The sequence below is a fragment of the Ptiloglossa arizonensis genome, chromosome 4 (assembly GCF_051014685.1).
Source record: "Ptiloglossa arizonensis isolate GNS036 chromosome 4, iyPtiAriz1_principal, whole genome shotgun sequence".
Taxonomy (NCBI): domain Eukaryota; kingdom Metazoa; phylum Arthropoda; class Insecta; order Hymenoptera; family Colletidae; genus Ptiloglossa; species Ptiloglossa arizonensis.
Window position 1 is genome coordinate 28,095,869 of NC_135051.1, and position 20,188 is coordinate 28,116,056.

A 20,188-nucleotide genomic window follows, 5' to 3' on the forward strand; every position below is an offset into this window, starting at 1 on the left:
ATGGCGTAAAGGTTAGACAAGATTACTGGAAGTTGGTTGTTGAGGATCGGTTCTCCATATTTGATATTTAGTTTGCCCAACCCGGACAAGTTGGGTCTCCGGTTTTAACGTGTTTTGTTACCGTTTCGTATCAAAATCGTTGAAGTTTGAATATAATTTGTGTAACAGTGCTTACACGGTTAATATATATTGAGCATGGATGATTTAGGTAAGTAAGTTTGAAATTAATCACACCAATTCATAATCTAACCTTAAATTCAAATTACTCTGTCAAAATCGTCACAATATTCGATGCATACGTATACACACCTATAGTATTTGTATTATTACGTTACATACGTTTTATTTCAATTTCTTATTACCATATATTTTTAAAAAGGTTTCGAAAAATTTCTAAACAAATATTTGTGTAACATCCCTTTGTTTATAACTTGAAATTTCGTAAGCGCAACATTGACGGATTAATTTTTATTTATTTATCGACATCATAATATTTACCAAATGCATAATGAACAAGAATTATTCATGAAAGTTAGTCACCGAACATTAAAAGTACAGGTAATGTAAGATTAGTTGTGAAAGGGTACGATAATTGTCGTTGTCATGAATTGTGTGAGTGCGTAGAATTTGTTTTAAAATTGATTAGCTTTGTGTTTAATTAAGAAATCCAGATGGCACATTATGAAGTTTTAAAAAAAACTAGGGAAATGCAAGCGTGTAACTATTATCTCAATTTCCATGGTGACATCTCCGTTGCCTCACCGTTACGTTCGTTGCAAACTAAGTTCGACTCTCGTTGTGCTTTAGTTGCTTGGTATTCCTCTCCTTAGTGTCAAATTAATTTGTTTCTTAAATTGAATGTTCGATTTAAATTCTTCCGAAATATCAGTTATTACTTTTGGCAGTAACAGTTTATTGTTCGTTGTAAGATGTATTACAAATTCGTTACGATCGTGTGTACGTTTACACAGTGGATTTATACCAGATTTATTTATATCTTCTTTGGAGTCAGAGTTCGCTCGTAACGAGTGTTACCAATTTATTCGATCGATCGTTATTTCAAGGTAAACTTACCGTAATTCTGAAACGTATATCGTTTTCAAGTTTTGATTCAAATATTACGGAACTGATAATTGAAACTTAATTACGAGTAATATCAAAATCTTCTAACGTTTTAATCTAACGTGAAATTTCAAATTTTGATTTTATATTTTATTTAAAAGTCATCGATCAGAAAGAAATCCATCAAGAACTAAAATAAACGTATGTATATATTGTGATCGATGAGCTATACCGGAAAAATTGTTCTTAAGTTGTGCGTAATATCGGGAAGTGTACTCCGAGGTGCTGCGTGCCAACGATTCTACGTATTTTTAGTGTATTTTGCGACGGCGGGTGCCTCGTGTTTTCGGCTATGTGGGGAAGAGAATCGACGGGCCGCAGATGCGGGCGAACGCTTGAAACATACTTGTACGTTTGAACTTGTTACTTTTTCTTGGTCAAGCACGGCCCATCGTATAGTCGTGCTTCGTGTTGTCGTCGTATTTCAACGAACGGTAACCCTATCAAGACACAAGGAACGTATGCTCCTTCTTGCATAAAGTTCAACGTTAGATTAGCACATGGGTGCGCAAATACATAAAATCTAACCGCGGGTATTATGAGAAACTATGTAAAAGTGAACGTGAACAATGAAACATCTCACCGAAATAACGATCGATCGAATGTAACCACTGTTCGTCGAGTAATATGTATCTTTTTTATGAATAAATAGACTAACGACCAATGTACTCGCATACGCTTATACGTATAAAATTCGCAGACGGCATTCAACAAGTGGCCGTTCGGTGTGTGCTTCAACCCCCCTTCCCCTACCTCTGTCATCGATCGATCGTCTACACAGCTCGGTCGCTCGCGATAGACCGCGACGAGAAGCATTGCCGCGGTAAAAGTGCTGCATAATAGTATACGTATTTGTATGCGTGTACATGTACGCGACGAATTTGTGGTTTTGCGCGTGTGAAAAAAAGTTAATGGATATCGGTGCGATAATTTTTAAGTGGTACGTTAACAGAAAAAGAGTATGGCGATGGATCGATCAATGTATGGAAAAGTAGATCCAGGCGCTATCTATCAACCCTACAAAATCACCGTCAAAAAGGGTTCGTCACCTGGATGTGAGTTTGAGATCATTCATTTTTATGTTCAATATTTTTGCTGAATTTTCACACACAATTATATTTTTAGATACAAAAATACGAAAGACAACGAACGTTGGATGATTTGATTCTTATGATTGCGAATGCGTGACTGCATTTACGTGTCCTCTTTACATACGTAATGAGAATATCGGTCAGAAATATGAATTAGAAATTAATCTCGATAACCATTCTTTTCTGAAAATAATATCGAAACACTTTTTACTGCATACTTCGTCTATGTAGATTCGTATTTGCTTGCATGTTTCACGCTCGCGTGACTTTTGTGCGCGATAATGTATAGTGACGGACTTTTAAATTAAGATCAATTGCTCGTGATGGGAATTCTTTTTTTGTTGGTTTGGAACGCGCGTCGCAACATTTAAAATTAAGCAAGTTAATTGGGCGTCTTTTACGCATCCTTTTAATACTACGCGTATTTATTAATTCAGTTACGAATCTGGCGGTACAATATTTTTAAAGTTCAGTAATATGACAACCTTTGAATCACTGCAACCTATCATTACTTAAACGCCTATCTAATTCTATTATCTATTCGCACCGAGAGTAAATGCTCTTGAACCGCTGTTGAAATTATACTTCTGGCATATTTTCAAAGGTTAACAGGAAAACTAACATTGAAATTTACGTAATTATGTGATTTATAAAACGATTATGTTTGTGTGCATGTTGTCTCATTGATAATGGCTATACAAAATTTATTATTTGAAACATGCGTTACAAAATTTATATATGTATATTAAATATATACATTAAATGTGTGTCTGTATCTGTGTTCAATATGCAGTTTAATAATAATTTCAGAATAAATAATATACTACTTTGCAAATTATCTCAAGCTGCACATTAAATCCTGTCCAAAAGGATGACTCATATTACAACAGTTCGCGCGATTTTTTTTTTTTTTTTTTGAATACCTTTCACCTACAACGTGGGTTGCCTTGACACTAAACCTTCTGAAATAATTGTTGAAGTCATTATTTACCGACGATCTCTTTATGGAAATGTATACTTAAAAGTATGTGGTAGCCGACTTGATCTCTACGTATCGATCGAAGTTTGAATTGAAAATATGATCTGATTCTTGAAGTTGTGCCATCTATTAGATCATATTAATATCGATTCTAAGGTAGAGTGTTACTTTATCGATAGGAGAATTCAACATTATCGACAGAAACTTTCATTGTCAATTTTACATAATAATAATAATAATAATAATAATAATAATAATAATAATAATAATATTCAGATTCCATCCATTTTTTCTAATTTAAATTTTTATAGAAAAATAATTAGGTGTGATTTTTTGAATGCGGAATATTGTCACTATTTATCATAAAATCGAGGAAAGTTATCTTACGAACTAGTTTTTTTCTATTGCATAGATTTCCTCTTAATTTCTTAGGTGAAATGTTTGAAGCCCCATTGTGTCTCATTTTGAAGTCTTGTTACTTCTAGACATACTACTTGAGCCATAGTTAAAATCGCGATCAAGTAAATACAGTAAATATATTGTGAAAACTAACAATAAGACCTATACGTAACACGTTACCATGATTTATTTTTGTCGAATGAAAAAACAATACCGCAAGCGTCTGTGGCTCGACAAATCGAGTTCATTTCGAACATCAAATACGACGGATAAGTCCAAATATAGTAATGTTTATTCGTCACGATCGATTTGTAACGAAAAAAAAGATGTGGTAGTTTGTCATACTCTCCCATTTTGCGACGATCGTAAATATAATTGCAAAGTGATTAAGAAAAATCGGTGGTCGTTACAAAATTGTTTACAACTATTTTTAAACAGTGCTGCATTGGAGAATAATTCTTGAAACAATTTCCTAGGTTCGTTCTCGATCGACTTTCCTTTCTCGAATGATAACATTTGTTTAAGGTCGTGTAGTTTGTGTACCTGTACATGTACCCTGTTCTAAAAGTTTTCTGTCGCTGTACACCGCGCTTTTAATCGTTGTGAACCATACTGTTGAAACCAGTCTTTTTTTAGACGTGCACGGATACCGTAAATTATCGAAGATCATTTAGCGATCGAAGGTAAACATGCATAGGCATCCATCGCTTCTTCCTTGATCGAACGTCGACTGATCTACGCGCATCCATATCGGGCACGAGATTGCGCGATTCGATTTCCTACGTGTTCGTTCGACGTACCGTGCCAGTGGATTCAACTGGAACCGCTGCATTTGCACGAACTGTTCGTTGATCGAGATTTACACTCGTGGTTTCAAATGATTCGTGATTTTTACTTTTGGTTAACGTAGCGAAACTTTTCGGATTCGAGACACAAGTATCTATAATACTGTCTCTCTAACAAAGTTGACGAGAGGGAGTTACGAACAGGAACAAAGGGAAGGAGGGAGATGAATTCACGTAACACAGATTCCTCTAGATGCAGCCCGAGAAACAACACGTGTGCTGTCAGTTCTATCTGATCCCGTAGCACATATCTACATTGTATGTACGTGTCGCTTCTGTCGATAATCTACTAGCGTTTATTTACTTTCGATACTTACTATACACGTGACAGGATACCGAGAAGTTTTCTAATTTCAAATTATCGCTAGTTATTCGTTTCGTAACCGTTGTTGCTTTTCCTTAAATGGTTTCTCTTCGTTTAAGCTGGCACGAGATGATTCCATCTCGTTCTTATATTTCTCTATAATCGTATTCTTTTTTCTTTGCGAATCTATCGAGATTCGTTCGATGCACACAATCGAAATCTTCATCGCCGTGGTTTTTCGATTCTACGCGAAGTCCGTAGTAAATGTAATTGGCAACGAATGATATTTATTTTTAACGTTTCGTCCGTTCAAATTGCGATCTCGTAATCGTCGTTAACCTTCCTCTGTGTTTATATCTACGGCCATAAGACCCACGGAAATCAGTGTCTGGTGATTTCGAGACTTGAATAGTTGAAAGTGTCGTTTGGAAGTACATATTTTCGTTCAGGCTCTTAACTCGAGCGAATAAAATTCGTGCTGTTTGTTTGGATAGAATTTGATGCCGTACTACCGAGAGCGTGGTAATACGACAGACATTATGAGACCTGTATCACCGATCACACCGGTTCGTTTGGCCACTATTCAAAAACACTCACGTTGGGAACAGTACATCAGTAAGTAAATTACTAACGTGGTCGGTCTCTGCATCGACGACATCGATCGATGAACCGATATGTTCGACTTTCAAAATACAATCGTGTCGTTGGTCTGCCAAAATGACAACAAAACCCGAAAACCTTTGCTTTTCGTATCAGGCGCATTCATCCATTGCGATCATCCGCTTTAGATTTGTACTAGGGTTAGATTCGAGTTGCAATTCTTTCGCACAATTTATCGACCATGGTGCACCGTTATCAGGTGTCTAAGGCTTCGGTTGTTTACAACGAGAGTGCGTTACGCGTATCGCGCAAAATATTGATGTCCGAATTGATCGCGTATGATTCAGCAGTACAAAATAGATTCGAGGAAGCTCGGTCGACAGGTTGCTTACCAACGTTGCGTGTCATTCAAGCGCACGATCACTGTTCATTCGACTCGTTCTGCATATAGAATAGGATAGTACGAGCGTTTGTTTTTAAGAGAACCACCTCTGCCCGAATCGAACGAGAATCACCGGAACACCCGAGAGAAAAGACGTAAAATGTACGTCAAACTATTTGACAATCTGTTTTATCGATCGAATAACGGCTCGTATCGTGAACAACGAATTAAAAACACTATTACGTTGGTTCTAGCTTCTCGCGAATTTCGTGGAATAACCCCGTGCGATCATTTAACACGATTCAGGGAATGCTACCAATTCTACGAAAAACCGCCTGTAGTTGCTCGATTCGGGCTTACTGTGCACACAGGTTCCGATGCGACGCGTTTCTTCGTAGCCCAGTCCGTAAACCCGACTAGGCTGCTTTTCCTTTGCCTCGAAGAAGCATCGTGTTTCTACTTCCCTTGTTATGAGAATACTCCCTCCATCTCCTGTTCCTTCTCCTTCTCCAGGCCAGCTTGCCTCCTCCAGGCTGCTATCCTCCGGCCACGAAGCCGGTCACTTTACCGAGAACTTTATCGACAATCAGTACCGTTTTGTCGATCATACCTAACGCGTTCACGCGTACGAATCCTTTCGATATTACGATCGGCACGTGACATTGTTCGTTCTCTCGCGGGTCCTTATCGACGCAAAAGTACGATTTTATCGTTCGTTCTATGAACATTTTTCACGGACACGGACGTCCAACGTATTCGTTATCGCGAAAGTCTTAAAAATTTTCAAATGCGCACGAGTGTACGTTATCGTCGATCGTGACAATGCTATTCAAATTCGTTTGTTAGACCGTACATCGGACTGGCATTTCGACGTTTCTCGTAACAACGATTTCGTAAATATCTTGCTCGTGGTTTTGATTCAACCGGAAATCCGTAACGAATTCGGAAGTTCGACGTGCTCGAAATAGTGGGTGTGTCACGCGGTTCGACTCGCGATGGAAGCAGGATGCGAGTCTCGCACCGAAATCGACAATCTGTACGAAGTGTACAACACCGAGAAAACGGAGAGAAATCTTCTTAGCCTCGGTAAATGTTTGCGTCGCTAGGGCCACCTTCTGTATCAATCGCGAAGCTTTGCTCGCTAGACAATGCTCCCGCGTCATCGTTCGTTTTATTTTTTCGTTTCACCGTCGCAAGGTATTGGAAATGTTTACGAATATACGTATAGTTTCGTTGCAACGATAACGCCAACACGATTGTCGTTTTGAAAATTTCCGATCGGAGCACAATTCTAATTGAAAACTGAGAGGGAAAGTGTTTCTTTGCTTCGAGGAAACTATATATCGCATCTAATACCTAAACAAATATCGATCATAGAATATAAACTACATTAACAGGTTAAGGGGTAAGAAAAAATATTTGGATATGTATATATTATATATGTAGTATATGTATATTCTTATATATTACTAAAGTACATTATCGTAGCACAATTGACAATGTATAAACGTTAATGTTTGTCGAGAGTTATACGTACGACGCTATTTATAAATACAGCGATTCGAGAATTGATAAATTTGGAACAATTGCGGAATTGCGAGACACCTGTTAGGATAAGACGATATTATTGCGTAAATGGGTCACAGACTTTCGTTTCTCGCTCTTAAATAATAAAGAATACTTTTACGAGTCTCGACGAAAAGATCATTCGTTCGATTAAATCTTCTCGAGATCGTTAGAAATAATCGTAGCGTCGAATTTACTGATTTCAGATGCGCTATTGGCAGACCTACAAAATACCGTGTCGTCGGAAGGAAATCATGTCGGTAGTAACGCGACTCCTGGTTATGGATCATTGAACGGCGCACGAACGATTGCGTACAGACCGTATGATAATCGAACTTCTCCTCTTCCGCCACAATCGGTATGTAGATTTTGTTTACGTTTTACTAACCAACGATCGAACACCAGAAATTTCATCGCACCGCGCAGCTTACGCCAATGGTCCGTTTACTAAAAGTTAGTCACCGACGATAACGAACGAACGAACGCGATTAAATCGTTGCTTAAAACGTACCGTATACCGCGCGCGGGAAACAGTTTTCGACGGTTGTGTTTTTGAAAAACTTAGTGCGACGTGTATCTCCACTGCGTCGTAGCGGGTTGGAAAAACGTAAGTGTCGGTAAAAACGATAAACGTTCGATTATCATGAAATACAACGATAAATTCTTTTCGTCGAATCAATTTTGGGAATCAGCTTCTCTCCGATGTCGCAGCGTTTTATCGACGGATGTCTGGAGTTCTCGGTTATACGTACAAAGTGTAGCGTCCTGGGATAGATGGCGAAGGTGACACGTAGTTCGCTCTTTACGCTTTGCGTTGTTCGCGGGACCGTTTTAAATCTCGCGGTGACCTTCGCTCGATTTTCCATAACGTCTCGAAATAATGCGATCGGTCGCAAAACGCCTACTCGGAAATATCCGCGGAAATCGCGAAAATGTATCGCGCGTACGAGTAAGTAGGCTTCCCGATTGTTTTTCTTCTGCGAAACTCGTATTTTTGTCCTTACTTCGTATCGATCTTGCAAAAATATTTTTAGCGTCGTCCGTAGAAAGAGCGCCGCGTGCACTCGTTTGCAACGTCGACTCGAGTCATCGCTACTCCTACGCGTTCGAAAATAAAATCCGTCGTTTTCTTCCAATTTCAGAGGAAATCGAGGCCGGCTCGCGCAACCAAGTACCGTGCAAAATAGATACATTCCAGACTACGCGTAGATGACGCAAGAGATAGGTTAAAATTAGAATCGATATTGCTTCTAGAGCCACGATTGCGTCGCCGAGCCGGAAAAAATCTTAGGTGCGTGAAAAAAACGCACGGATATACGGAGAAAAGTAGGTTCGGGTTACCCGTATTCGATTCGTATTCACCGTATCTCGCGTGCGACGACGATTTCAAAGTTTCGAATCGAGGAACTTTGTTTCGTTCGGAACGGAATTATCAACGATGAATTTTACAATATTTGAACTTGGATTCGAGCCTCGTCACCGATTCGCTTTTCCCCGCTTAATCGACCGTGAAGTATGTTCCGTCACGATGACGAATGGCGTCGAATTCCTTGTCGCCCGTTTCGATCAAAGACCATTAACGAGAAACGTTCGATCTTCTCGAGCGAAATTGACTTATTACCAAAAATCTATTCTTCGCGATCTTAAATATTGTACATACGTGAACGAATTTTTGGCTCATTTGGGAGGACTCGGGCGTTAAAAATACCCGGTGGAGTTGTCATTGAAACGAACGGAAAAGAGACTCGAAAAGAAACACGGATACATCGAGACGTTCGTGTCCTAACTCTCCGAGGTCTTTGGCGATTACGTTTCATTTCGGACGGATAAAATAAAGTACTCGAAGGAGAAGCGAGTTTAAACTTTGATCGATCGTTTCCCGTGAAACACCTGTTACGTTCTCCGCTGCGCTATCGATCGTTCTGCCTAGAAACGACCGATGTTTATCTATTATTCAGGTTTTCGAGCGTTCGACCACGGCCGTAAAAATTTCCCGCTTCGCGTGGAACGCGGACTCGTGCGAGCCAAATGCACAGTGGAAACTGCCAAAACCGATACGTTACTAGAAAATACAACTTCATCCGAAACTCTTCTCTTCGTGTCCAACGTCTCGTTCGATCGTTTTAAACGCTCCTTCGTTGCACAACAATCGACGTTGCCCGAGTGTCGGGAAGTCATCGCGAGAAACAACTGTGTCGTTATTGGTACATTTCACGCCGAAGGGTACCCAACGCGCGCAATTATTTAAAAAGAAAAGATACAACGCACAAGATACAGATACAAGCGCGAACTTGGCCCATACATAGACCGGGTGGGCAATCTAAGATAAACGGGAGATTACTCGAGTGTGTTCGTCGCTAATAAAGATACGAAAAGAAGATGCGTGGGACGAGAATTTTTCGGTGTACGAATAAATCGTACGAGACACACTCCGAGCCTCGGAGCGCGAGTATCGATCGCGAAGAATTAGCATCGTGGAGCAATATTTAAAACGGGGTTCGGCGACCTACGATCCGTACATCCGTACAAAGTCGTACAGATTTTCAGCAGATCTTTCGATAATTTTTCAACGAGTACGGAGATTCGTGTTCGCTAGATCGGTTTCTCGACTATGGATAGATAAATCTAACCCGGCATTCGCTCACAGACACGGCCACTCGCTCCGGAACAAGGTTGCCGACCCCTGATTCAAACTAGATATATTCACCGAATGCTGAACAATTCTTCCGAACGTTCGATTGCAAAGCGTTTAATAAAACTCGTTCGCTTTCCGGTCATCGAACACGATCGATTATTGTAGAGTAGATACGGTAGAGATTTTTTCTCGAATAAATCTTTTGTATACTTTTACTCGAACCTGGAACGTTTCTCAAGAAGTAGACACGGTCTCGGTCAGATGCTTTTCGAATGTCTTTTCGAACATCTCCGATGCTTTGATTTTTCCCGAAAGGTAGTACGTTCCTGTTGAAAAATCCTTGGAAAAACGAACGTCGACTAGGTTCGCGAGAAATACTACGCGCACCGCTTGTCGCGTCCGCCGGGATAATTGCTTTCATGGTTTGACGAACGTTCTTGGCGTAAATCATAAACGGCGACATTCGTGTCGCGTTACTCTTCTTGGAACGATCCACGGTATCGTGACACCTTTCGTCGCCAAACGTCGAACGTCGAGCGTCGAGAATTTCAACGTTTCGGACGTTTAAAAATCGAAGAAAACGGTCGACGATGGATCGTGGACGTTATCGAAGGTCGGGCCCATCGAGTTTTCCCTTCGATTCGAAATTGGTACGGAACGAAAACGATATTCGAGGACGTCGCGTATACCGCGCGTACACAGTGCACGCCCTCGTGTTCGATCGAGAACGTTTTTATTCGATTCAATTTTTCGACTTTTGGAAGCCCGAGTTCGGGCTGTACAATCACGCGCAATCGCTCGACCTTCGATCCTAATCGCTCCCGCTTTCGTAATATACGAGATCGAATCGGTTCGCTTCGATAAATCACGAACATAGAGGTTCGTTTCTCGTAAATGTTCTCAAATCGTCTCTTTCTTGTTTCTTCGTTACGTTTCTTCAACGTACACACGCGCGTATCGTCTGTTTCTATCGAAACGAGTCACGATCGTATATTCCGTCTTTGAAAGTTCTCGATATTGTTCTCGATTCCGCTTCTCGTCTTCTCTGCCACCGAAAACTTGCGCGCTCTCCCTCTCTCCCTCTCTGTCTCCGTACTCTGTTCGGTTACTTGAATTTTGTCTGCCGATCTTCCCGTTTCCGTTTCTCTTTTTCCTCTCGTAAGTACGATCGTATCGCTTCCCTTCGCTACGAATTCGGCCGACTCGATGGCTACCCAAACATGGATCTTACGACTCGTCGCTCGGTGTAACGTATCTTCCATTCCGATACACTTTCCATTTACCTTGTACGATACACTCGAATTCCGAATTTCCACGTTAACGAGTCCAACGTAATCCCATCTGTTCAATTCTATCTTTCGCTCCGTCAAGTTCCACGGAGTTCTTTCTCATAGGCCGCGCCCCGCTATTTCAATCTTTTACCCGATGATACTCGTTCACTCTCCGCTATCTCGCTTCGGCTATACGTATAGTATATCGCTTTGAAACGAGCGAAACGAAAACATTTATCCCGAACCATTTAAACTCTCTTGTACCGACTAAATTCTTTTGAAATTCCGTGTCTTCTTCGTTGGACGGCTATTATTAATATTTTATTTTGTTTCGTTTTATCGATCATCGTGTTCGTTACCGTTAAGCGGAAATGTATACAATACATATGCGCGCATGTATGTAGGTTAGGCTTTGTAACAGCCGAGCCTTTACACCACCGTCTGTGTTACGCAATTATACACGGTGTTGTAACAATTGGTGTATTCTTGTAATCTTCCTCTTTGTAAGGCACTCGACGTGCAGGAAATTCGATCGACTTCCATCTCATCGGTGAACCCACGATTTATCGGATTGCGCGTTTACAGGCCCGTGTTTATTTTTTGATCCGGCGCAACCTTGAAACGCCAAACGCGCCGCAGGGTACGATTCGAGATTCGAAGAACGAAATCGCGCGAGAGATTTTAACCAGGGTGCTCGCAGGATTCGATGTACCCACCGCCGTGACATGTTTCGCCTATGGATATTTTTGGACCGACAACTCACCGAGCAACCTAGTTTCGATCATATCGGGGTGTATCGTCGTGCCGCGTTATCGCGAAATCTTTATATCCTCGAACCCCATTGGTCGCTGGTCGTTGCCCGAAACCGTACTCGAGCACGCTTTCGGCGGTTAATTAACCGAAGCCGAGGATCGAGATCGAGATCGCGTTCGCGCGAGATGGATTCGATTGTCCTCCTCGCGTTTCCGCCGGTTGGACCCGCAGTTTGCCCCGATAAGTACCGGGACGGAGCAAGTCCGAAACGATTCGTCGCGAGGATTTTGCAACGAACGCCGCGAAAATCTCCCGATGTCCGTTTGGCGGGCAGGTTTCTATTAAAAGTGTATGACGCCTTGTCCTCCGCACCCGTCCACCTGATCGATAATGTATTTACAAAAGCCGTGCGGCGTCTAGTGACATCATGTTTTGAAATAATGTGCTTTCGCGAGAACTTGGCAGAGCGTTCGAAGCGTTTTTTCACCAACCGAGACGCCAATAGCGCTCGCATTCTTTTTCTTTTATCTCTTCGTGCGCGTACAGAGAGACTCGGACGCATCTAAATTTACGAGACTCGCTCGACGACGGATAATTAGTCGGTCCTTGTAAAATATTACCATTTATTACCGTAATTATTTACGTTGCTGTAAATGGAACGGATAAACGGACGAATGAAACGGTACACCGGGAAGGGGGGAAAAGTTAACGTTAGATCACGGATACGGGACCGTATCGAAGATATTCGTTTTCGGACGATAAAGGTTTTATCGCGGATCGATTTCGTTCGAAAGGAGAACTGTCGATGTCGTTTTTTCGAGAACGAACCTCTTAACTGTTGGGCCTCTGGATTGCTGGACCGTTGGACACGTTGAAATTGTTAACGATACAATGGAAATGATACCGCGTGTATCGAGGGGAGAAACGAAACAAAGAGGAATATAGGGGTTCGATTGTACGGAAGATTTGTTCGATTCGTTAAACATTTTTCCAACTAGCTGGTTATTCGTTAACGACCGTTTGCGTCGGGATGGCTTGTTGCAGCCGACTTACCAGAATCGCGAGGCCATCGAAGAGACCATCGCCAAAAGCAGCTCCGGCGGGAAAATGCCCTCTCTGAACAACAACCTCTCGGAGCTGGACACCCTGCTCCAAGATCTGAGCAACGCTCGCTACAATGCGCATTATCAGGAAAAAGGTCAGCATCCGTAGTTTTTTCTATTCGTTTCGCGAAATGGTCTATCGACGAGTCGCGATCCACTCGATCTGCGGTTATCAGACGAGGTTAATCAATTCTCGATGAGAGGTTAGAGAACGCGAGGTGGCTGCGTCGAGTTAAAGTTGACTTTGAAATATCGATGATCTTAGAGAATCGCGTGTCCTCGGGAGGAATGAATGGAGACTCTAGTCCGATGCTTCGTTCCCCGAGTAGCATGTCAGCTTCGAGGCCCACCGTCGACTCGTTGCTCGAGGAGCTGAGCACCGCGGTGCCGAACGGGTGAGCCTTTTGATTCCTACCAACGAAGACTACCTACTCTCGAATACTCGGACTACTCGAACGGAGTGGCGACTAAGTAAATCCTCGATCGAATCGAGTTTAACCACGATTTTCTTGGTTAGGGATTACCCTTCCGACGGAAGGGTTAAGGTTACCATTCAGGAAACTTCCACCGAGATCCAACCGGTCTACGACGGTTATCCTTCCAGGCAGCACGGATCGTTGAATCGCAGCGAGGTGCAAAGAGGGTATACCAACGGTCATACGGCGAGCAACGCTACCAAGGAGCTCGACGATCTGATGGCTTCTCTCTCCGAGTTTAAGGTACAATTCGAATCTTTTACGAATCTCGATTGCGTAATCGCTGGACACCCGATTAATGGACACGGGTGCAATAAGCTTTTGTAATGTTTGCTTACTATTAAAGCCACTATAGAATGAGAAAACAGCGCCGTTAAAACTACTCCTGCCCATTCTTGGCTCCCTAGGTTACCAAAATAACTTCCATTCCGCCATCTCACCACCCAGTCGACCGTCAGTCTACTCCTCCCTCTCTCTCCTTCGGCGTCTCCTCCGATTTTCCGTGGCATCGGGGAGGGAAAATATAGAAGGTGGGGGTTAATAGTGATCCACAAAATCTCTCAAAGCTTTCAGCCAGTCTGCAAACTCGCCTGTGCCATTCGACATCGGTCGACTCTCGCGGCTCCTTTAAGATTCTTCGATTATCGGTACCTTGACATTCCGAGGCTTAACGTCCTCGATACTCTAACTCGCTCGCCGATATTTTCCCCAGTTTCCCATCTTCCCGTAACTTCGAGCAAACGCTAACAAACTCCTTCTACTTCCTCTTTACCTCGGTTCGTTCCAATGAATTTAAAGATATTTTCTCACTGTTAAACACCGGGCCCCCTTACGTCCTACGTTTTACAGATCAATAGCGGTTCGCATCAACATCAAACGGTGACCGACTCTCCGTACGCGAAACCCAACAAAGCTACCAAGAGCTCCCAGAGCCCGCTGCCACCCGAGGGCACGCAGACGCGCATTCACATTACGGAAACGCACACCACCCATCACTATCAACAGCAACTCGGAGAGCCTTATCCACCGCAACCGACGACTACTCAGACCAAACAGAATCAATTGGATTCTATGCTAGGGAACCTCCAAGCGGACATGAGTCGTCAAGGTGTAAACACTACTCAGAAGGGATGTTGCAGCGCCTGCGAGAAACCTATCGTGGGACAAGTAAATAGAACCCCTCTGTGAACCATTGGCGGATATCGCGCGTTAACCGGTAGAAACTACGTGCCTTTTTATCTCTTTCTTCTTTCAGGTGATCACCGCTCTGGGAAAAACATGGCATCCGGAACACTTCACGTGCACCCACTGTAATCAGGAGCTGGGCACGCGGAATTTCTTCGAGAGGGAGGGCCAACCTTACTGCGAGTCCGACTACCACAATCTTTTCTCGCCACGTTGCGCTTACTGCAACGGCCCCATTCTGGACGTAAGACCGTTGCGCGACTATCGCGTCCCAAAGAACCACTCGGTCTACCCGAATAAGTCGACCGTGTTACGCGTTCCATTGTTATTTTCAGAAATGCGTAACCGCCCTGGAGAAAACTTGGCACACGGAGCACTTCTTCTGCGCTCAGTGCGGCAAACAATTCGGCGAGGAAGGGTTCCACGAGCGGGACGGGAAACCTTACTGCAGGGAGGACTATTTCGATATGTTCGCTCCGAAATGCGGTGGCTGCAATCGCGCCATCATGGAGAATTACATATCCGCCCTGAACAGCCAATGGCATCCCGACTGTTTCGTCTGCAGGGTAGGTTCGGATTTATGGAACGTTAATCGTGTAACGTGTTCGTTTCGTTTGCAGCTCGAAGATTGGATTATTGGCCGAACGCTTGAAACGACAGATAGCCTTAAATCTTGGAAAACTTACAGGATTGCAAGAAGCCGGTCTCTGGGAAATCGTTTTACGCCATGGAGGGCAAACCCGTTTGCCCGAAATGTGTCGGCGTTGACGATGACGAGGAAGAGGAAGAGGAGGAAGCATAAACAACGCGGCAGCCGCGCGTTGCGTTGTTTCAATTTCATATGTAAAAAGCCCTATTGTCCCCACTGTGTATGCTGTCAGGCTCCATGAATGCGGAACCTGTTCCCCCACCCGGTTTTTTTAATAGGTGATTTTTAGGCGGTCCAATGGAGAAATAAACCGACGAAACTTCGTCGTCGTGTTTATGTATTCCACTTCGAAATTCTCATTGATTGCGTATACATCCACCCACTCACCCACACACACACACACACGTACACCAGTGCACGCACACGCGGGCACGCGCACGCGCACACACACACACACACACACACACACACACACACATGCGTACATACACGAACACGCGGATAGATGTACAATACACAAGAGTAACAATTAGGGCATTCTTGAGAGTCAATAGTGTTCTATCGCGAAATTTGTTCGAATATCGGAATTAATTTCAAATTTGGATAAAATTTTTTCAACCTAGGAAATTAATCGTAATTAACGATCGATCGTGCGAGCTTTGATAACAGTTGCTAGTATTGTATGACGAATAAAAATAAACTGGGAAAAAATGAAAAATAAAATTGAAACGAAAACATACACGACACAAGAGTTAGCCTTCGCTGACTCTGATGCTGCTCTTGCCACGTGTCTTTGTCGAGAACGATTCTGGCTAGACGCCATCGTTATATGTCATTTAAACGATGATTGTCACGACGTAAAACTGTTTCAAATCGTTGTCGCAGATTTTGCATAGATTTTAGACATTGATAAGGTAAAAGGGTAGCTTCTACACGATTCTATATGCATACGCGTGTACGTGATTCTAGTTTGCAATGCTCGCGACTGTTTTTCTACATTGGAATCGTTCTGCTGCAGAATACTTCCATAAACGAATACGAAACCGATGGATAGCAATTTATTAGTAACCACCTTACACTTCTTATTTACGTTTCACGGTCACATCCAATGAGTGTGCGCAATTTTTAAACTTTCTTAGCTGAGATAGGCCCTTTTTTTTTCCATTTACAGGACTGTAGACAAAAGTTCCAAGGAGGCTCGTTCTTTGACCACGAAGGTTTACCGTATTGTGAAACCCATTATCACGCTAAGAGAGGTTCCCTGTGCGCGGGATGTCACAAGCCGATTACAGGTTTTCGTACATTCTTTTGCATTTCCAATATTTACGATATCGTTGAATTTCAACGATACTTGGGTATTAATAAACGTTGTTATTTCAGGTCGTTGTATAACCGCGATGTTCCGAAAGTTCCATCCAGAGCATTTTGTGTGCGCATTCTGCTTAAAACAATTGAATAAAGGTACCTTCAAGGAGCAAAACGACAAACCGTATTGCCACGGGTGCTTTGACAAACTGTTTGGTTAAGATCCACCAGAAAGTATTCGAATTTGTAACATAATAACAAATAACAAGCTGTTTCGCTCGATATCATTTACAATATTGCAGGCTGGTCGTATGTATTCCATGTGCAAAGAGCACGTAATCGCTTTAATCGTACGAAACAATATGTACTTTACGATATACGCTTGTTGTTACGACTCACAACAGCCTTTTCAGATTTTCCCGAACATTGACGTTCAGTGGTGCGACAATTCAATTAATATATCTACGTATCGTTATGTATTCTATCATAAGAATAAGGTAATAGGGTATTCGCAGTCATCGTTATCTTCCATTGTCCTTAATAAGGACTTGTTGCTAATATTTTCAGGAGTATTTTATATCACGTACTTTACATTGACCGTATGATCTAAGAATTAATAAAAGGTGCTAATTAGTAGCTTGTTTTTACTAATAATCTATCCGTTAAGGAGTTATATCCGAATGAAATAACTGCTACGTGAAAAAAATATTTATACAAAATCAGAATAATATTAAATAACCCCGACTATTGCGTTAAATTTGATACACACGATTATAGAATATTTATATTTCCAACTGGAACACATATTGCGAGGGTCAACTTCATCGGTCCGTGTTTGTTTCTATATCGTATTGAGATTATTATTTACCGAGTTTACGTTAGATACGCATAGAAAATACACGATAAGTTCGTAAGTCTACTAAAATAATCAAAAACAAAGTATTTCACAACTTCATAATGTAGAAGCCGTGAAAATATCAAATTGAATATCTTCGATATACGTCGGTTTCTCCGAAACAAAACTGTTTCCGAGTACTCCCTCTATGGTATATAAATAATGAAAAATAAACGAAGAGAATTAAACTTTTTATATTTATTTGGCATACTGTTGCACAGCAATACTCCAGTTGTTACCTTACTAGTAAACATTCAATAAATATTATATACATTAACATTCTATTGTTTCGAATAAACGTGTCTACAAAACTTTTACGGCGAATTAAAAAAAGTGGGTGATCTTTTATAAATTAAACTTAACATTACGAATAAAAATACGTATATAATTCTACATTTAATTGTACGCGCGTGCTATCAGTGTTACGATTTGTGCCGCATTTTCTCGTTTTAAAACACGTGACACGGATAAGTCTCGAGTCAAGTAATTGATCGAAAGTAGATGCTTGGCATCCTTAAGCTCGTTTTAAATGTATCACAGACACAACAGAGTCGATCCAATTTTTTTCACTTTATGTTAACGAAATTGTCAGGCTAACGTAGGGAATAATTCGGAAAAACTTTCGTGCCAAAGATCTGACAGAGCTACTGTATTTTTTTCATTGCGTATATCGGGCGTCGGAGAACCATGCGACTCGTATCCACAGTCGGACGCGTTGGAATCTAATTTCGTTTGTACGAAACCAGTATCCGTGTCTTCGGAATGTATGCTTGCCGGTGACATAGAATCCGTGCACGTGTAGGACGGTGAAAATTGATTCGAATAATGATTGGGCGGGAAATAAGACGAATCCTCGGTTGAGCAAGCACCGTCTGTGCTCACTTCTTGCACGCACTCCTCGATACCCACGCTGCTTTCGTCCCCTGGATAAATAATCGTTATGGAATTGGTAGTTTCGTCGTAAGTGCCGTAAACGGTCTCCAAATCGTGCGTATCGACTTCTTGTTTTACTTCGATTTCCGATTTTATTGGTACTGGTGTGCTTGTGTTCACGATACAAGGTGTAGTAACTGTGCTGGAAACAGGTTGCCACGATTGATACGTGCTCATGCTTCTAGAGGTTCTACTGGTTTCCACATTTTTTGATGTCTGCCCCACCACTCCTTTCGAATGGTCACATTTCTCAATGGTATTTTCCTTGACTGACACCTATGCAAGATACAATTAGTATGTCGTTAATGAAGAGAAGACTGAGTTGTAAATGAACAATATTACTTTAGAAACGAATGAAATGTTCGCGATAGTCGAAAGGTGTACATTCGAGTGCACAAGCGTAATAAGTTTGTTTAATTTTCTCGCTCTATCTAACAATTCATTCGTTCCTGTAATATAGAAAAGATTAAAATATTGTTTTGCAAAAGGTACCACGTAACTCAATGTACTCGTACAAATTTGTACGATAATAGTGAAATACTCACTTGTTCGTTTGTTCTATGAGGATTTGCTTCCACTTCTGCGGTAACCTCTCGCAGAAGGCTTTCTGCAAGTTCTTCAAGTCGTTTGATGTAATCGTCCCCTTGGAGGTCACCAAATAGTTCTTCAAGAGGAGGTAAATGGTCAGAATCTTCAGAAGAGTTGCTGCTCCTGGTGTTAGCGTCAGGGACGGTGCCAGCTGTGTTGTTCCACCCTGCTGCAGAGGGTATGTGGGGGACACTGTAGATCCCAGTGAGGACACAGCACAGCCGACACGACTCTGACACATCGAGCAGATCGATTCTTCGGCATTCTTCGTATCTCTCTCTTTTCTCAACCGTTTCGTTTCCGTGACCAATAATTCGTTTTGTGACCTTAACATAGTGCACTCTTGCGTCAACAATTCGTTTTGTTCCCTCAAGGATCTAACAGTCTCTTCTAATTCGTCGAGTTTTGCCTTCTTACGATCCCGAGAAGTCTGAGCCGCTACCCTATTTTTTAGTTTCCTATAGAATAAAATCGATGATTGAAATATTATATTTAATGACTACATTTTTTGTAACATTCTCGCATCGAATTAAGAATTTCTTAATCAACATCGTCGTCAACATACTTTCGTTGTAGTTTCTCTTCCCATGTTAAGTGATCCAATCGTCGTTTCTTTCCGCGAATGCATACGTCCGTCTTGAACAATATGCTCTCGTCCTGAATCTCTTCGTGTTTAGTGATTCTCTTCGCATCCATCTTCAACTTGTCGGTCAATAAAGAGGTAGTAAAATTAAATTTCGCCAAAGATTGCGATAATTTTTTGTTGGAAATAACGCCAGGCGTCCTAGACAAGCCCTTAGATAGCGTGATGATAACACTCTTCGATCCGCTCATAATCTGCCATACAGTACAGAATGCACTTGCTGTCACTTGTTTCAGAAATTCACTGCAGCGTTGCTGCTTCTACACGTTCTCATTCCTTGAAGTCTCGGGCAACGACTAATCCGATACATAACACTCGTCGAAAAGAAATTTTGCGTCTGTACTTTCTACCTGATGCAATCAAACTGACGGACTGCAGCATTTGATCGGTCGAAGAACATTCTAGACATATGGCTTGCACCAGACTTTAACGTGACTGGTCGACAGCATGAACGTTACATGTGG

General features: G+C 41.9%; 2 protein-coding genes across 10 annotated transcripts; one reads left to right on the plus strand and one right to left on the minus strand.

Moving 5' to 3' along the window:
* The first annotated feature begins 71 nt into the window (after positions 1 to 71).
* On the plus strand, positions 72 to 17,301 carry Pax (paxillin). Of its 9 annotated transcripts, none has more exons than XM_076310188.1 (11): positions 799 to 814; positions 2,075 to 2,177; positions 7,495 to 7,646; positions 12,992 to 13,145; positions 13,316 to 13,445; positions 13,568 to 13,769; positions 14,376 to 14,693; positions 14,782 to 14,955; positions 15,047 to 15,277; positions 16,532 to 16,652; positions 16,741 to 17,301. In XM_076310188.1, exons 2-11 carry the CDS (start codon positions 2,084 to 2,086, stop codon positions 16,884 to 16,886), a joined length of 1,722 nt encoding a protein of 573 aa, XP_076166303.1. In that variant the 5' UTR covers positions 799 to 814; positions 2,075 to 2,083; the 3' UTR covers positions 16,887 to 17,301. The 9 variants fall into 9 exon arrangements, with proteins under 9 accessions (XP_076166306.1, XP_076166303.1, XP_076166299.1 ...); XM_076310184.1 differs by lacking the exon at positions 799 to 814 and adding an exon at positions 842 to 957; XM_076310186.1 differs by lacking the exon at positions 799 to 814 and adding an exon at positions 844 to 924.
* Positions 17,302 to 17,743: 442 nt separating this feature from the next.
* Positions 17,744 to 20,172, minus strand: Xbp1 (X box binding protein 1). Its single transcript, XM_076310196.1, is given in 4 exon segments — positions 17,744 to 18,769; positions 19,039 to 19,281; positions 19,284 to 19,539; positions 19,647 to 20,172. Coding segments are annotated over 4 exon segments (1,389 nt in total). The 5' UTR covers positions 19,916 to 20,172; the 3' UTR covers positions 17,744 to 18,148.
* Positions 20,173 to 20,188: the final 16 nt, after the last annotated feature.